This window comes from Dipodomys ordii, unplaced genomic scaffold (genome assembly GCF_000151885.1).
Source record: "Dipodomys ordii isolate 6190 unplaced genomic scaffold, Dord_2.0 Scaffold72, whole genome shotgun sequence".
Taxonomy (NCBI): Eukaryota; Metazoa; Chordata; class Mammalia; order Rodentia; family Heteromyidae; genus Dipodomys; species Dipodomys ordii.
The window spans coordinates 3229152-3242902 of record NW_012267288.1 but is presented as its reverse complement, the minus strand read 5'-3'; the positions used below and the strand labels follow the sequence as shown (position 1 = coordinate 3242902).

The 13751-nt window shown below is 34.4% G+C and overlaps 1 protein-coding gene across 1 annotated transcript in view; it reads left to right on the top strand.

Annotated features, from left to right (window-relative positions):
• The window catches only part of Hdac9 (histone deacetylase 9), a 679511-nt gene that overhangs the window by 567568 nt on the left and 98192 nt on the right, over positions 1-13751 (top strand). The window contains exon 22 of the mRNA XM_013024045.1: positions 6088-6206. Coding sequence (XP_012879499.1) covers positions 6088-6206 — 119 coding nt within the window. The remainder of the gene's footprint in view (positions 1-6087; positions 6207-13751) is intronic.

The window sequence follows — 13751 nt, the reverse complement described above, 5'->3', positions numbered from 1 at the left end:
ATAAGGGTTCCTTTTTCCTTGCCAACATTTGTTGCTTGTTTTCTTGATAATAGCCTCTTTGACTGGGACTAGATAGAATCCTAGTATCCATTTGATTTACATTTCCTTTAGGGAGGCTGAACATTTTTTCATGCACTTATGGACTCTTTGTAGTTTTTAAAAGAAATATCTCTTCAATTCATTTGCTCATTTATTGATTGAATAATTTGTTGTGTTAATCTGGGATTTTAATATACTCTTAATGTTAATCCTTGTCCAATAAATAGCTGTCAAAGTTTTATCTCCTATTTTATAAGATTTCTCTGGTAATTGTTTCCTTTGTTGTGTAAGTATAATACTATTTACCAATTTTGCTCTTAACTTCTGAGCTATTGGAATCCTATTCAGGGTAGTTATTGCCTGCATTTATTTCATGAAGTATTTCCCTTCTAGGGGTTTCAAAGTTTTGGGAAATCATTGATACATTTTTAACTGTTCATGGGGCTTCTATTCTCTCAAATTGGTCTCCATGTTTGTTTTATGCCAATATCACACTTTTTGGTCTTTTGTCTCTATTATATACTTTGACATCAGTTATTATAATGTTTCCATCATTATCCTTTTTGTTCACGATAGCTTTGGATATTCAGGGCCTTTTATGGTTCCATATGAATTTTCAGATTGATTTCTCTACTTGTATTATGATAGTCTTGAATGTCATTGGAATTTTTATGAAGATTTCACTGAGTCTATAGGTTGCTTTTAATTATGCTGCTCCATGAATGTGAGAGTCATTCCATCTTCTGGAGTCTTCTTTGATAGCTTCCTTCAATGTTTTATACTTTTTATTGTAGTGGTATTTTGCATCATTAGCTAAGGTTATACTTAGCTATTTTAGTTTTTGAAGGAATTATAAATTTAATTGTTTTTCTGGTTTTGTTTCCAATCTGTTATTGGTAAGTAAGAAAGCTAATGATTCATTTTGGATCCTGCAAATCTGTCTGAAGTATAAGATTATATCATCTTTAAATGGCAATAGTCTGACCTTTCCCTTTTCTATTTCCTTTTCTCTTTCTCTTTCTTTCTATTGCCTTATTACTGGATAATGATTCAAATACTATATTGAATAAGTGTGGCAAGTATGAACTCTGTCTCATTCCAGACTTCAGGGAAGTGCTTTGTGTTTTTCCCCATTTCATGTGTTGTTGTCTATAGAGCTCTTATTATTTTCAAATACAGTCTTTCTATTCATAACTTCTTTAGGGATTTGACCACGAAAGGTTATTAAATTTTATCAGAGGTTTTTCTACATGTATTTTTTAGGTGATCATGCAATCTTATTCTTTTTGTTTTTGTAGGCTATAGGGCTTGATCTCAGGGTCTGAACACTGTCCCTGAGCCTCTTCGTGCTCAAGGCTAGCGGTCTACCACTTGAGCCACAGAGCCACTTCCAGTTTTTGAGTGGGTAATTGGAGATAAGAGTCTTATGGGAATAGTTCTGGTCAGGCTGGCTTTGAACTGCCATCCTCAGATCTCAGCCTCCTGAGTATCTAGGATTACAGGTGTGAGTCACCTGTGCCTGGCTATTCTTTTATTATTATTATTATTATTATTGTGAAAATACTATACAGAAGGGTTACAATTACATGGACAAAGAAATTAGTACATTTCTTATGAAGCATTGTTACCTCTTCCTTTGTTTCTCCTTCCCATCCCTTCCCATCTCCCCCCGCCCCCCCACGCCAAAGTTGTAATGTTTGTTTTTCGACATAACGTCTTGTACATATCATTGTTGCAATGGGTCCACCTGTTTCCCTATTTAAACAATTTGTTTTTTCCCTTCCCCTCCACAAATTATACCAAGATCAAATACAGTGAAAACAGGGGTTATACCATGGGGGAGGGACATACAAAGCAATGAAGAAATATCTTATAAATATGTTAGAAACAATAGCAAGAAAGAAAAACCATTTGAATCCTTATCTTAGGGCTCATCTCGCCTAACATCAACTTATCTGACCGTTTCTACTTGTCGCAGACATATACTAGATATTGCAAATAAGGGAAAGCATGGGACCTATGTTTCTTTGGGCCTGGCTTACTTCACTTAATATAATTTTTCCAAGTCTTTCCATTTCCTAACAAATGGGGCAATGTCATTCTTTCTGATGGAGGCATCAAATTCCATTGTGGATATATATCACATTTTCTTGATCCATTCATCTACTGAGGGGCATCTGGGTTGATTCCATATCTTAGCTATGGTAAATAATGCTGCAATAAACATAGTTGTGCTGGTAGCTGTAGTATGTATGGTCTTGTTTGTGATCATTTGGGTAAATGCCCAGAAGTGGGATTGCTGGGCTATTCTTTATTTGCTTATTACATGTGTTGGTTTGTGCAGGTTGTACTAGTCCCTTCAAGTAACAGCCCCTTCCCCCCAAGCTCTTAAGTGAAGCTTGAATGACACTCAGGCCTCAGACTCTAGTTCTATAGTGTTCTTAAGGCAATGGGGCTTGTTATTCCCCACATTACAAGAGACAATTGAACACTGCACCTCTCACTGTGCAAGTTCCCCATTGGCTAAAGTTCTCAGTAGAGACATGTTGGGCCTTCTGTCTTTACTGCCCCTCTCATGGTCATCTCCTACAAAAGACACTATGCAGGACTACTCCCACGATCCCTCAGTAACAATATTTCCTCGTTTCTGATTTCCATTCATTCTTCTGCATTTATTAATCAATGTTTTTCTGCAGAAAAAGTGTATCTTTCTTTCTTCTCCATTCAGTACGACCATTTGTTTTGTTTCTGAAATTATTTCAGCTATTGGGTTCTCTTTCTCTTTAGCTTATATGTCCTGACATATCCTTAGCTTACTTTGTTGAGCATTTTGCTGTTCAAAATACCACAATATGTTCAGAGTTACCTTGTACATTTTGTGATACAAGCCAAAAAATAAAAAACAACAACAATTGCTTCTCTGAAAAATCCTTGTTTCTTTTTTTCAAAATTGATCTTAGAAAACAACATTGTGGTAGTAGCTATTCTTTCTTATTGGAGTATCATTGTAATTTGCAAATATCTAACATCCCAAGCAAATATATTCTCTGTGTGCCATCTTTAACTAGAAAAACAAATTCTTAGGGAAAAATTTAAGTAAAAGCCTTTAAGAATTTCTTCTTAAGCTGAAATAAGGATACAGGTTGACCCATTGTAAGAATTAGATGTACAAGATACTATGTTGAAAATGAACTTTACAACTTGGTGGGGAGGGAGTAGTTCAGGAAGTGGGGAGGGTAGGAATGGTAGGGGAAAAACAAAGGAGGAGGTAACAATGCTCAATAGGAAATGTACTCATTACCTTATTCATGTAACTGCAACCACTCTGTACAGTATTTTTACAATAAAAGCACATAAAAAAGAATTTCTTCTTTAAAAAACTCCTTTTTTCTGATTCAGATGCTATGTAAGTTTTTTGATCTTTCAGACACCATCTTAGTCTATTTTGTATTGCTATCACCAAATATCTGAATCTAGATAATTAACTACATACAGAGATTTATGTAGCTAATAGTTATGGCAGTAAGAAATTCCCAGACAGTGGTGTTAGCATCTAGTGCAGGCTTCTATACTGTGTTTACATGGTAGAAGAACATGAGAGTATGTATAAAATGAAAAAAGAGCAAACCCTGCATATATGAGCTATTCTTTCATCAAGAGCCACATCGGTGATAATGGCATTAATTTGTCTTGATCATCCTTAGAGAGCCCACCCCTTAATACTACAAGAATGGCATGTGAATTTCAGCATGGTTTTGGAAAGGATATTTAAACCATGGCAGATACCATGAAACATTCTATCCAATTGTTGAAGATCTACCAAAAAAGTATCTTACATTATATCCATGTCATATATAAACTTGAAGGAACGTTACTAGAAAAAGCATTGAGTTAATTCTAGTCAATCTAGACTGTTACAAACACAAAAGTCCAAACATTTCTGTGAAGATTCCTAAAATAATTGCCAAAATAAGGAGATTGGTGATATCAATTTGTCAATTTATCTTGAAGAAGTACAATAGAGATCAATGTCAACAACAGGAGAACAAATAAGATTCAGTTCAAGATTGAGAACATTAAGCCAAAGTGGTACAATATAGTAGAGACTCAACATATGCTTATAGAAAACAATAAAAGAAAACTTCACTAGTGTCATTCTCTATCAGCATCTGTTGCCTTTATAAGCATACTTTAATTAAATAGGACATTCAAAGAATGCTTTACAGCACAACATTCTAGCACTCAATCGTGATGATTCACAGATAATTCATTCAGCAAGTAACCACTCAGACACAGTTCTGGGGATGCATACTTTTAAGTGAAAGGAATCCATTAGATAATACTTTTGTTTTTCTTTCAAATTTCCCACCATTCATTTATTTTAGGAATGAACTCATATGTGTATAAAGATTGCTTTTGTAAGATGAAGAATTTTGAACTCCTTTGTAAAATTGCCAACCACATTCGCTAATTCAAAAATGACTTACACAATGTTATTTTCTTCAGACAAAAACTGAACCATTCATTCTCTAAGAGTGTATATAGGATTCATCAAAATAAATAAAATAGATTGATAGAATACATTGATTCTTTAAGAGAACTTATTCTAATAATTCAACAACACATGGCTCGTTGCTCATATGATTATATGTGATTGGATTTATGAAAACTATAATGAAATGGTTGATTCCATTATGCAGAGAATAAATCAAATCCATCTTTTAAATAATGTAGCTTCTTAATAGAAAAAAAGTGATGAGGTTTTACACAGTAAATAATACTAGGTTTTTACTTAGTTTCATTGAGAACAGATTTCTGTGGTTGTCCAGTTGTTGAAGGACTATCATATAAGACTCTTTCATTGCACACATGTCATTTATAAACTTGAAGGATGGAATCTGTATAATAGCAGAGGAGTAACTGGAAAAGGTATTAAATTAATTCATATCTCTAGATAAGTTTCACTTAGATATTTTCTACTGTGTAGGCTAAATGACTACTTACTTCTGACAATATTAAAATTTTAAATGTAAAATTAACATGTGACTGTTATAAAAAAAAAGCTGGGAAATTTACAATGAAAAAAAAATAATATAAAAGAACAAATTATCCCATCAATCAAGAATCACTATTTTCATGTCTGTTTCTGTTTCTGGTATTTCTTGTAAGCATGCGGGAAAGCTTTTACTACTTGTAAAATTCAGAATAGTTTACACTGTCTTCCCTTAATTAAATCGTTTTTGAAAGTTGACTCTTTTGAGGGCATGATGGTCTCAAAGGCTACATGAAATATATAGTTTAAAATTTTCCCCCAAAGTCCTGGATCATCCGTTAGTCATTCTTTCTTAGAACAAGCATGGGAAAAGAGTTAGGGAGCTCTGAGAAGGTACACACTGACCTGTCTGAGTAAGGCCAGCAGGAGTTTCTGACAGGGATGAGGCTGTCACATTCCTGGTGTGTCTGACCTTATACTCACTTAACATTATAGTCTGGATTCTATTAAGGGAATTTTGTGTTTTTCCTTTGCAAGAGTCACCCCCTACCATGGCAAATATTTTAAAATATTTTTTAAAGTTGGGAAAGCAAGCTTTTTCCCCAAAGAAATTTATCGTTCAAATTTACACCGAGTTCTCACTAACTAGAGCAAGCTAGATTTTTTCTTTTCACTAAAGCTTCAACTTTCCTCTGTAAAACATTAGTCACTCCCTTGGATGAAGCAGGAGTTTTCTTTCTTTCTTTTTTATTGGCAGTGGGATAAAACAGCTACAGATGTGCATGTAATAGGACAGACTTTAGAATGTACCTGCAGAGCAGGATTTTTTTTTTAATTTGGAGAAAAAAGATGAAAGAAAAAAGAAGGCTGAATGAGGATGCTAAAATAACAGTGACTCAGTATTAAGGAAATGATAAGTTTTGATCCATTCAAGCAGTGTTTCCTTTCCTCCATTTCTTTTTTCCTGGGAAGTTTTTGAGGTTGTGCCAAGTTGTTTTCAATGAAGAACTTTTAAAGGTATTCACCATTCCCACGTGTTGCCTTTTAATGTGCAGGACTGTCGTAATGCCTGTGGCCAAAGAGTTTGATCCAGATGTGGTCCTGGTTTCCGCTGGATTTGATGCATTGGAAGGCCATACCTCTCCACTGGGGGGGTACAAAGTGACTGCAAAATGTAAGTACTGCTCAGAAGTTCATGAAATACCGTGTGATGACATTACATCATTAGCTTCTTAGAGACAGACAAGACTGTCTCTATCCGTCTACAAAATCTTTGGTGCAATGTTTGAAAATGGCTCAGATGCCATTTATTGCTCTATTGAATTAATGTCTGAAGAAATTTGCCTGTAAGGAAAACAAGATAGTTTCCTTTGGTGGAATTGATGAGACATATCAGAACCTTTATACTTTTCAGGAGTCTCCATTTTCCATTCAAGACAAAAGTGATAGAGCTTTTTGTTAAACTACAAAAACTGACCTGAGAGGTCATAAGTAAGGAAAAACTACCGGAATTTTTGCAAGGGGAAAAGTCGTTGATTTTTATTCATTGCACATGAATAGTTATTTTGCAATAATGTTATGCCTTTTCAGGTTTGAATACAAAATTGTGGTCCCTGTGCTCTATTCTATTGATAACAACCTTTGGTTTCTTTTCTTAAAATTTTATTATTATCCTTGAATAATTGTACAATGGTGTTACCATTTAACAAAGCAATTTATGAACATAATATGTCTTGACCAATGTGCTCTTCTGTGGTGCAAAGATGAGCATTCTGTCTGCGTTCCTTAGCAACCATGAAAAGAATGAAGAAATGAATTTTGTTTTATTGCATTTAGAAAACACGGCTCAGTGAAATATGACTAGAAATGAAACTTCCTATAAGAATAATTTCCTTGTTCTAAGTGTGAAAGCAAGGCATATGTATAGCTGATGTATACAAATACATGCTGGCATTATGGTTATCTATTTAAAAAAGCCAAAAATTACACAAAGATTAGTATCCACACTTGTATATTTAAGGGGAATGGAAAAGCAAACTAAACAAAAACAACCCAAAAATTTTATGTGGGAGGGATGAGTTTGGAACAAGTATGCTGTATTAATTTGAAAAGAAACAGCATCATGCCAACCTTTGTTTTTAGTTGGCTTCTCATGTGAGAGAGTTTTCTGCACTCTCATTATTCCAGTAACATTGTTAGGTAGTCACTATTTTTAACATCTATTATTTGCCCAGTGTTCTGGTGCCTTGTTGTCTATTGAAAACATATTAAAGCAGTCAACTCAACAAAGGCAAAAAAGACATAATAATGCATAATTTTGGTAAAATTGAATAAAGAGGTGTTTGCTCATATCAAATATCTTTATGATCTTTTTGTTGCTATTGCTCATGGAACTCAAATAGAAGTCAGTCTTTCCATTAGATAAACCTCATTTGGATCAAGACTAGTGAATAATTTAGTTGAAATAAAGAAAAATAAAGTTGAAATCCAAATTAAGAAAAACCCAAACAATGTAAAACACATGCAGAGCAAAGACGCAAATCTACAAAGAAAAAAAAATGTGTTTCTTGCCATTAAATCCAAGAATCTCTCTCAGGAGGGAGGAATGTCAATCACTGTGTCAATGGAACATGTTTTAACATGTCTATTTCTCAGAACTAGCTGAAAGAAACAAATCTTTAATTTTTGTGTTCAGTTTTGTTCAAATCAAGTTCAAATCTCAAATATCATGTTGAAAGGTAGAATAGAGAGTAGTAATAGCAGGGCAGAGCCACTGGTTTTTGTGTTAGTGCTATGAACTTTCCATCATTGTAATAAAATGTCTGAGATACTCAACTTATAAAGATAGAAAGGTCAGTTGGACAAGTCCTTTAGGGTATGTAGCAGGTCAGAACTGTTCACCTTATAATCAGGGAGCCAAAGAAAAAGAAAGAGGCCAACCCCTTTCAACAGTATACCTCCCATGACTTAAAGACCTCCATGGGACATGCCTCTTAAAGCTTCCACCACCTTCTAATACTTCCACACTAAGAACTAAGCTTTGGGGGATATTTAATATCCAAGCTACAGCAAGTACAATGCAATAAGACCTTCAACATGTCTTTTATCTATTTGCAGTGAGTTTAATAGGTCCATTTTATTCCAGGTAAATCTGAATAGAAAATCTTTCCTCCTAATTATAACCAATAGATATCTATTTCTTCCCTCAGATTTTCTACATAAAATAGCATATGATTTATTTTATTTTTTATTAATTAGTTTTTTTAATTGTGAAAATACCATACAGAGGGGTTACAATTACATGAGCAAGGTAGTGAGAACATTTCTTATCAAGCATTGTTGCCTCCTCTTTTGTTTCCCCTTCCCATCCCTTCCCATCCCTTCTCATTTCCCTTGCCCTGTCCCCCATACCAAAATTGTAAAGTTCGTTTTTCGACATAACATCTTGTACATCTCATTGTTGCAATGGGTCCACCTGTATCCCTAAACAATTTGGTTTTCCCCTTCCCCTCCACAAATTACACCAACATCAAATACAGTGAAAACAGGGGTTATACCATGAGGGAGGGACATACAAAGCAACAAAGAAATCATCTTATAAATATCTTAGAAACAATAGCAAAAAAAGAAAAAACATTTGAGCAAAATGCACATATATCCTGCTTAGTTTTTGAGGGGGATATTCCTTTTTGGAAAGCAATTTGTTTTGAAATTCTTTTGAGATATATTGCCAAAACAAAATATAGAATAAAAGACTGTTATCCTTAGCTGGAGGCATTCAATAATATTGAAATAAATTAATGCTTCTTAAATAGTAAGAACCCTGGGTATTTAAAGACAAGAATTTATTAATTTTAATGTGTTAAAGGACATTTTTTAAAGTAAGACTTGGAAAAAATTATATTAAGTGGAGTAAGCCAGGTCCAAAGAAACATAGGTTCCATGGTTTCCCTTATTTGCAATAACAATTGCATGAAAGAAAAAAGTGATTTGAGTAGTTATCTTGGGGTTCATTTCACCTAACATCAACTTATCTGACTTTTCTGCTTGTCTCAGACATATACTAGTTATTGCAAATAAGGGAGATAAGCAGAAATGGTCAGACAAGTTGATGTTAGGGGAAATGAACCCCATATGATTTTTTATTGGATGTCTACTTCCTAGAAAAAGCAAACGGATCTGGGTTTAAAGTGATACAAGAATGAATTGTTTGTTGAATATTTGCTATTTAATAAAAACAGATAAACAGTGAGGAGAAACAGTCTTAGAATCCAAAGATAGTGTAGTAGAGGCTGTCTAAAACCTGGTCTCATATATCCCTTGGCTTTGGGCTAGAACTCAGAGCTTGGATGTTGTCCCTGAGCTCTTTTGCTCAAGGTAACGCTCTATACTTTGAGCCGCCACTCCACTTCCAGTTTTCTGGTGGTTGATTGACGATAAGAGTCTCACAGACCTTCCTTCCACAGGTTGGCTTTGAACTGTGAACCTCAGATCTCAACCTCCTAAGTAGCTAGAATTATATTATATTATATTCACCAGTGCCCCACCTTATTCGCATATTTTGTAAATAAGGAAACTAATTTGCTTTCTCGTATGAAATTATGAGGGTTAAAAGTGACAGTTTCATCATGCATATGTGGTTAGATAAAATGGTATGAGGCACTTGCAGGATTTTCCATGGAGAACAAAATCATTTCTAGAGAAGAACAGAGAATTTGGGTGTATATTCTAGGAAGGCCATATTGGTGCCTTTGTTTTCACCTTCCCAGTTTGTGATAATATTCATAACAGAACCTCACATCTGGACAACTTACAGATCACCACATGGAAGCCTTAGTGTACCAGCTCTGTTTTGTGGAGAGGCTACTACACTAACTGGGTAGAGTCTGAGACTACTGGGTATCTCCATGCTTTTACCTCCAAATGTTTGCTTTCTGAACCCTTAACAGATGCAGATCGCTTACCTTGGTCTAGAATTTCTGGACAGACAATTTAAATGGAGCTCCCATTGACCCATGACAGAAGTCATCGTATCATCATTGGTGGGCAGCCCAAAACAAAGTTAGACAGGCTAAAAAAATAAAATGTTCGTCATGAAAATGATGACAGTGACCAAGGTTCATTGTATTCATGTGTTACTTGGTTGAAATTAAAGAGAAAAATAAAATAAAAAGTATGATCATAAAAAAGTCTCAAGTTAAAAGTAGGTAGAAGATACAAAAGCAAATTTCTCTTCTAAACTTTTTCAGTTTGGGCTAAACTCATTCTTGCTCCAAGTGAAATATTTGATGATTTTAGTGAGCCATGTCTGACATATTAAAGTTATGTTTTCTTGGCATATTGGACTAATCTTTTAAAATATTTTTGAATATTTTGAAAGAGAAATAGATTCAAACTAACAAAGGCTTTTGTTTATTTCAAACATCAAATTAGCTGTCTGACTAAACCCAAAGAACAAAAGATGGTTGTTATGCCCGAAGTCTCAGCTCAAGTTTGGAAATTGTACAAAATTAAAGGCTATCATGACCAGTGAGATTTTTCTGTGTTTTTTCCTCTTCTCTCACTTTTAAAAATATATTATAGTTTTTTTGTTATGAAACTACAATGAAAAGTGGAATTAGTTTGAAGTTTAATGCTTTGGTTAAAATGAAGTATATTTAGTTCTTATTTATAATCTATGTTCTTTTTGTAGTTAAGGGTCAAGGTTATGATCTAACAAGAAAGCAGTAAGTACCTTTGCTTAACCCTAAATTTAGTATCAAACTTTCCCTCCAATTGATCAGTTTATCTTTCTAAATCTTCTACTTTGGATCTAATTTGTCATCGAGTTTCGCCTAACATCATCTTATCTGACCTTTTCCACTTGTCTCAGACATATACTAGTTATTGCAAATAAGGGAAATCATGGGACCTATATTTCTTTGGGGAGACTGTTTTCTTGACTGCAAAAGGGACATTGATTTTTTATCCTGGTGGTGATTCTATTATTTAATAATAGAATTAAAACTTGCAAGGAATCATTGTTGATGCTGTGAAAGGCACTGTGTTGAGTATTTGCTTTCTCTGATTTCATTTTAATGATTAAGTGATCAATGATCAATAGGAAATGCACTCCTTACTTTTCTCATGTAACTGTAACTGATCTGTACAGCATTTTTACAATAAAAAATGTACAAAAATATATAAATTGCCCTCACCTTTTATATTTTATATTATTTGTAGATTTTATTTAATTGAACTGATTGAAGAGGATTCAACAGTCAGTGAAACTAGTAATTTTAGAAAAATTAAGTGCCTTCCTTGAGTTATAGTAACGAAGAATATGAAAACCATAACCTGATCTCATTGTCCCTTGATTTCTACCTTCAGATTCTCATCTATTAGGTCGCCGTGGGTAACTTGTTTACTAAAAATATCTCAAGCAAATGAGTAAAGTTCTAATTACAGTGAAAATTCTGTTCTTAATTGTGAAAATATAGAAAATGAAATAAGGTTTTCCTAATTATGTGTTTCTTATTTTTATGTGAATCAAATTGTCCAAGTTAACAAAGCTCTCACTGTATTGCCCATATCCAGATAATCTGTCTCCCATGGAGTAGGGAGGTAGTCAGGTTCTTACTTTTTCTTTCAGCATTGCCATATACAAACAAGTGTATCTCTGTTATATTCCAAGAAGGATCTGGTCCCCAGCAAAGATGAGGGGAAGTAGTTGCAAGGCATTTGTAAATCAATGTAACATAACTCACTTATATATGAATAGCAGCTGACATAAGTAAGCAACACAGCTAATTAAAAGAGAAAATGTTAACATGGAAAAAATAACATGTCTTAGATTTGGGAATGATTTATGATCTCAAGTAAAGATTTATTCAAGCCAGTAAGTTCTCCATATTTTACTATTACCTTTCCTTGATTTTCTCACTCATTTGCCTACCCTCTGATAACCATAGTGAAACTCAGAAATCAAATTGTAGAGGAATATTTTCTATCTGTAATATTTAGTTTTGATGTTTTACAACAATCTGTGGGTTAGGATGACCATTGCTTAGCTTTGAAGAACAAAATTACTATGACTGTGCCATAAATGGAGCTAGATCAACATTGCTGATGAAAAGAAAATATCTAAGCAGAATTTGCCCTAGGGATGGTGCCAGCTGCAACTGTGCATGAAAATACAAACTGTATTTCATTAGCACAAATGTGTCCTTTCTCATGTTTTAATTATGTAGGGAACTGGAATATCATTTATATTTAATAGCATTTTATTGTTAGATGACCATGTTTTCATATTCAATAGTGGTATATAAAACAATCATTACAAGTATTTTGTACTGCAATTAATGTCATTTGAGATTCAAAGAAATATGATATTCTATTCCTTGGGATTATTTATTAAAATCCAAGCCAGAGTCATATAAAACTATAGACTTCTACTGATTAATGAAATTCTAAGAAAGCATTAAACAAATTGAACAAAACAATCCAGAGGTATTTTCAGAAAAAAAAAATTCAGTAGTAGATTCCCTTATCTTTTGTTTGTTTCTTAGCACATACACACAAAAAATTCTCTTCTTGGCCTGGAAATCCAGAAGAACAGGCTCTCTTTATTATGAAGATAACTGTAAGTAAAAGCATTAGTTTCTGTGTTAGTCACTCTTCACTGCTGAGACAAAACGTCTGAGAAAATCACAGGGGTCATGTCTTTTGAAAGCTTCATTGCCATAGTTTTTATCACCTACATTCAATTCTGAATCCATCAATGAGTTAATGCATTGGTTACCTCGGAGCTATCATGATCTAATCAATTGCCCAGAGTTTCACTTCTTAACATGCAGTTGGAGAACAGGTCTGCAGACCCATGAGCCTTGAGCATGACATTTCATATCCAACCTACAACATTTCTGATTTATGTCACAATTGAAAGGATAAAACAACTTTTTATGTAAAGTCATCAATAAGTGCCCACAGTGCAAAGGAATGAGCCGAACCCAGCTTGTTTGCTCAGCTGAGGCTGGTACTCTACCATTGAATCACACCTCCAGTTTTCCAGGTTGTTTGAAAAGCGCAAAGCCTTCCTCTTTGCCATCTTGAAAGATGATAGTTAATAAAACTGAGAAATGGAACTAAGGAGCAGAAAACTGAGGTCAAGAAATCTGATGTCAGTGGCAAGGTTATAAAGGATACCCCAAGATTAAAAGAAAGGGAGAGGGTCTCATGGCCAACGGCTTCACATCATCCTCAGAGAAACTGGCAGATACCGCCAATCTGCCAAATATTCCACAAAGGACATAAGAAAAGAGGAAGTATGAGCAACTAAGTCAAGACTTGAAGAGGAAGGTTCTTCTTGATGTCACAAAGCTATTTGGAAGTGACAAGTGGCAGTATCAGTTCACACGATACAGGCCTGAAGATTGATCTCACAGACTGTCGATTCAGGTATAAAAATCCCCAATCCTATCAATCACTGGGTAAGAAAACTGCAAGCTGGTAATACCAGATCTGATCATCCTCCCTGGAGCCAAAGAGGTAGACAATCACCTTTTCCACCTGTGAATGAGTTCTTTTCCATCAACTGTGTTTCTCTGAGTAAAACACACCAGAAATATGTCATTGTCACCTCCACAAAAGTTGATATAATCAATGGGATTATCCCCGAACACTTCACTGATGTTTATCTACTACAGGAAGTTGGGAAGCTGAGTGCAGTAGTGTACACATC